This window comes from Vombatus ursinus, unplaced genomic scaffold (genome assembly GCF_900497805.2).
Source record: "Vombatus ursinus unplaced genomic scaffold, bare-nosed wombat genome assembly UNPS02013166.1, whole genome shotgun sequence".
NCBI classification, from domain to species: Eukaryota; Metazoa; Chordata; class Mammalia; order Diprotodontia; family Vombatidae; genus Vombatus; species Vombatus ursinus.
The window spans coordinates 1-11,153 of NW_020952944.1; the positions used below are offsets into that span (position 1 = coordinate 1).

Sequence of the window (11,153 nt, forward strand, 5' to 3'; positions counted from 1 at the left end):
CTATCCTGGTTGCTGGAATGAAAAACTTACCAACTGCAGGAGTGCTCTTATCATAATGGAACCTAAATCTGTGGATACCACAACCTTTATATACCTGTTCTTACATCCCCAGAGTGCTACCAGAGTATAATCAGAGGGGTTAGACCCCTAACCCCTCAGGGATCCATGTCCTGCGAAGTCTCTAAAAGGGCAATTATACAAAATTATATATTGTCTGATTCTAAATAGTTATTGTCAAAGGAGATAGTGAAGCACAGGCCTGGAAATCATGGAAGAACATAGAAAGTTATCCTTTTGAACATAGAAGGTCACAGCTGGAAGTGATCTTAGAAAATAGAATATCAGTCATGGAAGGGACTTTACAATAGAGAAAATCAGCACTGGAGAGGGCCTTAGAACACAGAATGGCAATACTGGAAATAGTCATAGAACATAGAAAGTCAGAGCTGGAAGGGATCTTGGAATGGAATACCAGATTTGGAAGGATATTTAGAACATAAAATGTAAAAGCTAGGAGGAAACTTAAGACATAGACTACCCAAACTAGAAGAGAGTTTGGAACATAGATCATAGAATTTCAAGTTAGAAGGGAACTTAGAATATTGACTATCAAACCTGAAAGTGACCTCAGAAATCACTGAGTCTAATGTGCCCGTTCTGTCTGCAAAATGGCAAATTAACATGACAGTGGTCTCTTTATTCCCTGACATTATTTCTATATCAAAACTTTCCATCTTCTATTATATATTATATCATACTATACACATATAATAATAATATATCATAATAATATTATAGCATAATATATGTTATTATACTATATCATATAATATATTATATGGATAGATTTCCTTATATAAGTTGAAGTATAGAGAATTCAGGCAATGAAAATCAATCCATAATACCACAGACACTGATTTATACTGTGTCTAAATAGACCAGATTCACAAGATAGTTACTCATTCCATTCTGCCCTAATATTTGATTTCACTGAAGAAATGATGAATGATCTATCTACTTCACAAGTGGCTTTACACAATTTTATACTATACAAGCTAGAAAATCAGGATAAATACCTAACCCCCTGAATTTGTATACATGCAGAATTACCCAATTTTTATTAGGAATTTTCAATCCTAAATAAAACAGGATTTGCAATAGATAGAGACAGAGAGAGAAACAGAGAGCAACAGAGAGAGAGAGGTATAGGTTATAGAGTTAGATGATATAAGAATAGATATTCTTAAATACATCTTTCTGTAGCAATATATCTATATTTACCTCACTAGTTATCTACATATATATTCTGCATAGCAAAAAAAAAAACCCTTTTGTAGGTAACTCAGTGTCTCTGTCCTTCCCTCCAGGCACATTAGCACCAGGTGATTTTGTCTTTGGTGTATTGTAAAGAGCACTGGACTTGGAATCAGGAGAGCTGAACAAATAAACAAACTGTGTCCCCTCTTAGAATCTCAGTTTATTAAATTGGAAAATAGGCATTATCTATCTCAAAAGGTTGAGGTTAGAAAAGGGCTTAGCATAATCAAAATGAAAATTACAGTTAATTGGGTGAAAATTGTATTACTATTAACCATATGAAGGAATTTAAGTTCAGAAGAATGATGAGAATAGCAGCTAGGTGACACAATCAATAGAGTCCAAATGTGGCTTCAGATATGTTACCAGTTGTGTAAACCTGGGGAGATCATATAACCTTGATTTGTCTCAGTTTCTTCAAATTTAAAGTGGGTTAATAATTGTGCCTACCTCATAGTGTTGTTATAAGGATCAATGGATATGACAATGTTTTTTTAAATTGCTTAGCACAATGCCTGGTATACAGTAGGCACTATATAAATGCTTATTCCCTTCTTTTTCCTCTCTATCAATGTTCTCATCGGTAAAATGGGGTTAATTACATCCCCCTCCCAGGGTTATTGTAAGGATAAAATAAAATATGTGTAAAGTACTTTACAAACCATAAGATGCTAAATAAATGTTACTGTTATTAGAAGTTTAATTTAAAAAGTGTAGACTTTTAGAAATACATCCTAGTGTGTTATTTAAACCACTCCCAAGAATATAGAACTATAACCCATAGGAGGAAAAAGCCAATATAATACATTTATATAATTTAATTAGATATTTACTGAGTGTCCATTATGTTCAACGCTCCGAGCTAGCTCACTTTCATTTTCTAAAAATGATTCTAGAAAAGAATCAAAGTTTGATGCCCCAGGGATAATGGGGTTCATAGCCATGGGTCTTTGAATCTGTTTTTTTTTAATTATGAATATTATCATCACTCTTATTAATGTAATAACTGTATTTCAATATAATTGGTTTTCTTTGAAATATTATATATTTTAATTCATGCATTTAAAAACATTATTCTGAGATTGGTAAGAGTGCATAAGTTTCACCAGACTGCCAAAGGTGTTCCTGGGGGTAGAGTCCTTGCTTTAGTGGAAACCGTGGGCAGAGCATTTCCCAGGGGAAATCCTGAGTAGCAATATAACCCAAATGGTATTATTGTGGATCCTGAAAACTAAATCCAAAGTGTGTAAACCCAGAGATTTGTTTGTAGGCCACAGATCACTCATACAAAAACAAATATTTATTAGGTGACTATATAGAAAAAGAATAAAATATTGGGCACTGGAAGGCTAAGTGTTAAAACTTAACATCTTACCTTTGTGAAACAATTTACTGGGAAAGCAAAAACCAAAATATGAAGCAATAAAATATATTAGAAAGATCCTAAAAACTACTGTGTGTTTTAGGGGAAAGGTGATTATTGACCGAGCAATCAGTGAAGGTTTCTTGGAAGAGGTTCTATTTGGGATGGGCTTTTAAAGGATGGGTATGAATTCAAAAGGTAGAGGGAGTCAGTTCTAGGCAGAGAAAAGTCCAGAAGTAGGAGAGTGTGTGATTTATTGGGGGCAGGAGGGGTGTAGGGTTTCCTGTATTGGCTGGAGCATAAAATGTCTAGAGGGAATTAATTGAAGGTCACTGGCTTGGAAGCCCAAGTGACCAAGACTTTAATTCTGTTGGCCTCAGGAATATGAAAGACTAAGGCTTTCCTTTGACCTCTTTCTCCTTGGGTGGGTTGCAGCCTCCAAAGCCCCACAGTTGTTATTGATTCCAGTCCTAACTAGCTGCTCTGGGAACTATTAAGATTGATTGGGTGCTGAGAGATAGGCAATTACCAAAGTTGGAAGCAATTTCATTCCTCATTCCTGAGCAAGTTGCAAAGGACCTAACTGCCTGTCATGATCAGGGCAGTTCTAATACAGATTGAGGGACTGGCCAACTTCTTTGCTAAGGGATATGTGGTCCAGGTTGTAAAGTTTGCCTCTCATACCCATCAACACTAAACACATTACTGGCTGCCTTCCTATCCTCCAGGTCTTAATCTTCTGTGAAAGAAATCACTCCAAGCCAGAGTCCCAAAGTTCAGGAGACCCAAATGGCTGATGATATGCAAAAAAAAAATAAGAAATTCTATTGAGGAATTAATGATGTCCACCAGGGTTCATCCTCTGCAATTCTGACTTCAATTATCCTTCCAGCTCATCTGAATCCTGATCTGTAGCCAGTATGATACAATATTTGCAAAGCTATCAGAGAAGATGCCCATGGTATTTGGTCATCTAAATTTAAAGACCCACAGCTATTCCTGCTTCTCTCTGTCGAAGAATAAAAAAAAAATAGAATTAGAAAGAATACTAAAATTCATTTGGAAAAACAAACAGAAAACAATGTCAAAGGAAATAATAAAAAAAAATTGTGAAAAAAAAGGAAGTTTAGCAGTACCAGATGTTAAACTATATTTTAAGGCAGTAATTATCAAAAAATTGCCAGAATTATCTGATACTGGCTAGGAAATAGAAAAGTAGATCAATGAAATGGAAAAGATATGTAATTTACAATAGCAAATACATAAAATAACCTTGTATTTGACAAGTGGAAGACATAAGATATTGGGATAAGAATTAATTATTTGGTAAAAAAAATTGTTGGGAAATTGGAAAGCAGTATGGTAGAAACTATTCATGGACCAATATCTCACACCATTTACCAAGATAAGGTCATGACTACATGACCTAGATATAAAGAGAGATTTTATAAGAAAATTAGAAGAATATGGAACATATTAATTATCAGACTTACGGATAGGTGAAGAATTTATAAATAAATGAGAGAGTGAGAGCAAAATTAAGGTTAAAAGGGATAATTTTGATGACATTAAATTAAAAAGTTTTGTACTAATAAAACAGATATAGCCAACATTAGAAGGAAGGCCAAAAATCTGGGGAAGTTTTATAGACAGTTTCTCAGATAAAGGTCTCATATCTAATTTTTTTTAAAGAACTTGGTCATATCTGTAAGACTATGACTCATTCCCCAATTGATAGATGGACAAAGAGTATGAACAGACAATTTTCCAATGAAGAGATTAAAATAATTTATAGTCATATAAAATGTTCTAAATTATGATTATCGAAATAGAGATTAAAGAAACCTTCAGATATCATTTTACACCTTTCAGATTGGCTAAAATGATAGAAGGGCAAAGTGACAAATGTTGGAGGGGATGTGGAAAAATTGAGATTCTAATTCATTATTGGGGGAATTATGAAATGATCCAACTATTTTGTAGAGCAATCTAGAATTATTCCCAAAGAATTATTAAAATACCTATATCCTTTGACCCAGCAAAACCATTACTTGCTCTATATCCAAAGATAATTACGGAAAAATTAAAAGAACCTATATATTCTAAAATGTTTATAGCAGCTCTCTTTGTGATATCAAAGAACTAGAAATTGGGGGCAGCTAGGTGGCACAATGGAGAGAGCACTGGCCCTGGATTCAGGAGGACCTGAGTTCAAATCTGGCCTCAGACACATAAAACTTACTATCTGTGTGACCCTGGGCAAGTCACTTAACCCCATTGCCTAGCAAAAAAAGAAAAAAAATTAAAAAAAGAACTAGAAATTAATTGGGGAATGGCTGAACAAGTTGTGTTATATGATTGTAGTGGACTATTACTGTTAAAAATGATGAACTCAGTGGTTTTAGAGAAACATGGAAAGACTTGCACAAAATAATGAAGAGCAAATGAGCAGAACCAAGAGAACATCGTATACAGTAATAGCATTATTGTTTTAAGAATGATTTTGAGTGAATAAGTTATCTTATCTATTATAAAGACAAGGAAAAGGACATATATATAAAGGACATATGAAGAAGTATGCTATCTGCATCCACAGAAAGGATTGATAAGTAGGAGTATTTATAGAACAATTTTACATATACGTAGTATAGATAATGTATACACACACACACACACACACACAAATATATGTATATAGCAAATTGTGTCTATTGGTAGCCATCTCTAAGGTGGGAAGAAGGGAAGAAAATAGGAAAATTTTACATTATAGTTTTGTTGTATATTTGAAAGGAATAGCAAATTGCACATAGTAGATTTGCAGCTTCAGGTATAATCAACTTTTTATTGTACTGTGTTATGGAAATGCTTGTTTATTACATAAATTAAAAATAGGATAAAAAAAAAGATTTCTCCCAGGGTTGATTAGGACAAAGGGCAAATACCATTCAACTCAGCAACATTTATTAATAAGAGAAGTTGTGCTATATACTGCTATTTTAAAAAATAGTTTTATTTTATTTTTTTTTCATGAGGCAAACCCAGAGTCACACAGCTAGTAAGTGTAAAGTGTCTGAGGCCAGACAGCCACATTTCAACTCAGGTTCTCCTGACTCCAGGGCTGGTGCACTGTCCAATGTGCCACCTAGCTGTCCTTTATTACGTGTTTTTGATATTCTTTCCTTTTTAATTTTTGAGTTCCAAAATCTCTCCCTCTCATTCACCTCCATCCCCACCTACTGAGAAGGCAAGCAATATGATATAAATTATACAAGTGAAATCATGCAAAAACATTTCCATATTAACCATGTTTTCAAAAAAAATTAAAAAAAATAAAGTGAAAATATTATACTTCAATTTGCACTCAGAGTTCATCAGTTCTCTCTCTGGGGGTGGATAGCATTTTTTCATCAACAGTGCTTTGGAATTTTCTTGGATCTTTGTATTGATCAAAGTAGCCAAGTCTTTAACCGTTGATCACGATTGCAACATTGCTGGTACTGTCCACAATGATTTCCTGATTCTTCTCACTTCACTTTGTATCATTATGTGAAACCAACCCCTTTCTCATTTCCCACAGCTTGATAGTACTCCAGGACACAACTTGGCACCATATCTTATGTCACAGCTTGTTCAATCATTTCCCAATTGCAGAGCATGCACTTGATTTTCAATTCTTTTCTACCACAAAAAGAACTGCCATAAATATTTTGTCCACATAGGTCCTTTTCCTTTTTCTTTGATCTCTTTGGATACAGACCTACTGGTGATATTGCTGGATCAAAGGATATGCACAGTTTTATATCCCTCTGGGCCTAGTTCCAAATTTTTCTCCAGAATTGTTGAACCAGTTCACTACTCCAATAGTTCATTAGTTTACCTATTTTTTTCTGTTGTCACCTATTTTATTCATCATTTCTGATGGGTGTGAGGTGTCATCTCAGAGTTGTTTTAATTTGCATTTCTTTAATCAATGGTAATTTAAAGCATTTTTTATATGACCATAGATAGCTTTGATTTCTTCTGAAATCTGCCTGTTTATATTCTCTGAGCATTTATCAATTGAAGAAAGGCTCTTATTTTTATAAATTTGACTTAGTTGTATGCTCAGTATACATTTGAGAAATAAGGCCTTTAACAGAGAAACTTACTATAAAACATTTTTGATATTGCTTTATTGTCTATGATACCATTTGACAACATGTCTTTTCCCTGATTATCCCTTTTAGTTCAGTCTATTTTGCTTTTGCTTTGTCTAAGATCATGATTACTTCTCCTGCCTTATATTTAGTTCAGATGAAACTTATTAGATTCTGTTCCAAGCTTTTATTTTAACTCTGTGTATATGTCTTTCTATTTAAAGTGTGTCATTTGTAAATGAATTCTAGTTTCTAAACTGTTCTGCTATGTGCTTTCTGTTTTATGGGTGAGTTCATCCCCTTCACATTCACAGTTAAGATAGTCAGCAATGTATTTCCCACCATTCCATTTTCTTTTTATTCTTCTCTCTCTCTCTCTCTCTCTCTCTCTCTCTCTCTCTCTCTCTCTCTCTCTCTCTCTCTCTCTCTCTCTCTCCCCCTTCCTCAAAGACCTATTTTGCATCTAACCACTATGTCCTCTTAATCTGTCCTCCCTTTTATCATCCTCCTCCCTTCTTCTTATCCCCTTCCCCTCCTATTTCCTTATTGTGCAAGTTACATTTTCTATACACAACAATGTGTATATATATTCTTCCCTCTTTGAACTAATTCTGATAAGAATGAGGTTCAAGCATTGCCTACCACCTCCACCACCATTTGCTTCTGCACTGCAAAAGCCCTTCCTTATGTACTTCTTTTTGTAAGAAAAATTTCTCCATTCTACCATTCACTTCACCCTTCTCCCAGTGCATCCCTCTTTTTTTACCCCTTCATTTTCATTGGACATCATTCCAACATAATTAACTCCATCCCCTCTGTCTCTGTAAACTCCTTTTAATAACCCTAATAATTATAAAGTTCTTAGGAGTCACATGTATCATTTTCTGATATAGGAATGTAAATAGTTTAGGTTACTCTTTCATTTTTACCTTTTTATGCTTCTCTTGAATCTTGTGTTTGAATTTTCATTCAATCCTGGTCTTTTTATTCTGGTCAAATTTTTTATTCAGCTCTACTTTCTTCATCAGGAGTGCTTCAAATTTCTCTATTTCATTAAATATCCATTTTCCCCCCAAAGGATGGTACTCAATTTTGTGGGATAGGTTATTCTTGGTTATAATCCTCTTTTGTGTTGTGGATTTTCATATTCCAAAGCCTCCATTCCATTAATATGGAAGCCACTAAATCTTCTGCTATCCTTACTGTGGCTCTTGACTGCGGCTTTCTCACAACAACCCTGTGAGATAGATGTTAATATTGTGTTATAGCAAAATCTCTCCTCATAAGATATGACTTCATTATAAACCAGGACTAGCTCCTTTTTGTCATTATATGCCCAGTTCATAGAAAGATAGGAATGGAATGGAATAAGCATTTATGAAGCACTTATTATGTGCCAGACAATTTATAGAAATATTATCTCATTCAGTTCTCAGAAATAACCTGTGAGGTAGGTGGTTTTATCATCCACATTTTATGGTTGAGGAAACTGAGGCAAGCAGATTTTTAAGTGATTTGCTCAGGGTCACACAGGTAGTAAGTATCTGAAGCCTAATGTGCACTCAGAACTCCCTGACTCCAAGTTAGGGAATAGCTAGTGTAAATATAAAAGAGATGAATTTATTATTATTATTATTAAATGAATTGATGTCAATAGAAAATAATTTAGGTCCTTCCTGCTTTGAAATAGTGAAGACCATAATTGAGAAAGAAGGCATAAGTGAGCATCCTTTTATTTTAAGATAAATAAATGCACTCAAACAGATACATCAATACAATATATAGTTTTAAAACTAGAGATATAAAATGATTTATCTACCCTCAAAATGATTTTTTAATTTTTTTTATTTTCTGAAGAGAACGCTGTAATGAAGAATACATATACAACTTTTCTTCCTTTTCTCCATTAAAACTCCTATTTAGGAAACTCATATTAGATGTTGCATTTTCTTCAAGGCGTCTTTGACATCTTTGTTCCTGAAGCTATAGATCATTGGGTTCAGCATAGGCATTGCCACAGTGCAGAACACAGACACAATCTTATCCCTCTCCAGAGAGTAGCTAGTACTAGGACGGGAATAAACAAAGAGAATAGAACCATAGTACAGGGTCACAGCTGTCAGGTGGGAGGCACAAGTGGAGAAGGCTTTAAGTCTGCCCTGGGTAGAGCGAATCCTCAAAATAGCAGCAATGATGAAGAGGTAGGAGGCCAGGATGAGTGAAGTGGGAGTGATGACATTGATGGCCAGGAGGAAATAGAGCACAGCCTGGTAACTATCCCTCACATCACATGCCAGCTTCACCAAGGGGAGCAGGTCACAAAAGAAGTCATCAATAACATTATCCCCACAGAAAGTCAGGGTGAATGTTTCGCTTGTAAGGATAATGGAGCTAGTGAAGCCTCCAGCATAAGAAGCTGCTACAAGAAAGGAAGATAATCTTGGGGACATAGCCTGTGTGTAGAGCAGTGGCTTGGAGATGGCCATATAGCAGTCATATGCCATGGTGGCCAGCAGGTAACATTCACTGCATGCTAGCCCAGCTGAGAAGAAGAACTGAGCTAGACAACCAGTAAAGGAAATACTCTTGTCCTCTGAGATACATGTCAACATGATTTTAGGGGTATAAACAGTGGAATACCAGAGATCCAGAAAAGACAGATTCCCAATGAAGAAATACATAGCTGTGTAGAGCCGGGAGTCTGTACAAATTAATGTAATCAGAGTAATATTTCCCATCACAGTTATGCAATACATTAGAAGGAACAGCACCAAAAGGAGCACCTGCATCACAGGGTCTGTGGTAAAACCCATCAGCATGAATTCAGTTACAGTGTGATTAACTTTCTCCATAGCTGAAAAGAGTATAAAGGGAAAAAATTCCTAGGAATTAAAACTTTTTCAAAGCAAAATGTTTGTTTTAGAATACAATGAGATTCCTGACAGAGTTCGTTTTCAGGAAGTTGTATGATCATTTATGGGGACCTTGGACAGGTTGTATTTGAGGTCTTCCAACTCTAGTTCTGTGATTCTGTGGCTCCATCTATCTATGGAATAGACAAAAAGACTGGCTTAGAATAATCATGGCCAATGCTTTTGAAAAGTAAATTACAAATTACCTCAAAACCTGACATGCAAGATGAAGAAAGGAGTAAGAAAAGGTAGATGGCAATACAAAATAAGCTAAATAATATATGGTAAATGGAACATTAAAGAGCAAACTAAAATTGATAAAGGAGATTGGTAAGGGGTGAAAACTGGTAAATTAAGAGGGTACTTTGTGCCAGTCCAAAGAAAAGGTCCAGCGTGGCTATTCAGTTTTTGATCCCCACAGAAATGTTTTGAATACCACATAGAAGGTTTCAGATTCTATCCTGCAGGGGATAGGGATGCGAAGTTACTGAGATGTGACAATTCAGTAGGGTTCACATATAAACATCATTAATTATTTTTAAGGCTGAAATTATCAGGATTTTGGAGTGGAAAAAATATAACACACAGGAGAAAGAGAAGGGAAAAGATAGTTGAATAGTTAGAGAGAAATACTAGAGTTTTTCCTGAAGAGGAAGGGAGAAATTCTCAGAGGGAGCAGAAGCTGCTTGTGGTCCAAGCAATAATAATGCAGAGCTGCAGAAGCAAACAGAAAAGATCAAAGGTGTTTAGTAGTAGTCGTTGATTCATCCTCACAAATATTGAGATAGCTATTTTGGTCTGATACAAGCAATAGAAAAGTTTGCTTTTATCCAAGACAGAGCAAAGAATTTCCTAAGACTTATGAACATGAAGACAACTAGCTAGTTCTAATGATTCATGTGGCACAAATGATACTTCAGTAGGAAATCTTGGACAAGAATCTTGGGTCCATTTAGACAGGCTGTTTTCCTCACTCCTTCCTACTAAAAATAAAGTTTAGAGAAGACAACAATCAATTTGAGAAATAAAGATTTGCCTAAGCTGTTTCGCCAGCTTACAACACAGGTGTGATCCTTATCTCCTCATTCTCTCTCATTCTCTCATATCCAATACGTTGCCAAGGTCTGTCAATTCTTACCATTATAACATCTCACATACAGATTCATTATAACCTTTTCTCTGACACTGCCACCATTCTGCTACAGGCCCTCATCATCACTAGACACCTTTGATCCTTTCTGTTTGCTTCTGCAGCTCTGCATTATTATTGCTTGGACCATAAGCAGCTTCTGCTTCCTCTGAGAATTTCTCCCTTCCTCTTCAGGAAAAACTCAAGGATTTTTTCTCTAACTCTTCAACTATCTTTTCCCTTCTCTTTCTCCTGTGTGTTATATTTTTCCACTCCAAAATCCTGATAATTTCAGC

General features: G+C 35.3%; 1 protein-coding gene across 1 annotated transcript; it reads right to left on the reverse strand.

Annotated features, from left to right (window-relative positions):
• Window positions 1-8,744: 8,744 nt before the first annotated feature.
• On the reverse strand, window positions 8,745-9,668 carry LOC114040443 (olfactory receptor 1013-like). Its single transcript, XM_027858554.1, has one exon. The coding sequence runs from the start codon at window positions 9,666-9,668 to the stop codon at window positions 8,745-8,747; it is 924 nt and encodes a 307-aa protein (XP_027714355.1).
• Window positions 9,669-11,153: the final 1,485 nt, after the last annotated feature.

Coding starts and splice junctions, on each gene's coding strand:
- LOC114040443 (XM_027858554.1), bottom strand. CDS start 9,668: ATGGAGAAAGTTAATCACACTGTAACTGAATTCATGCTGATGGGTTTT.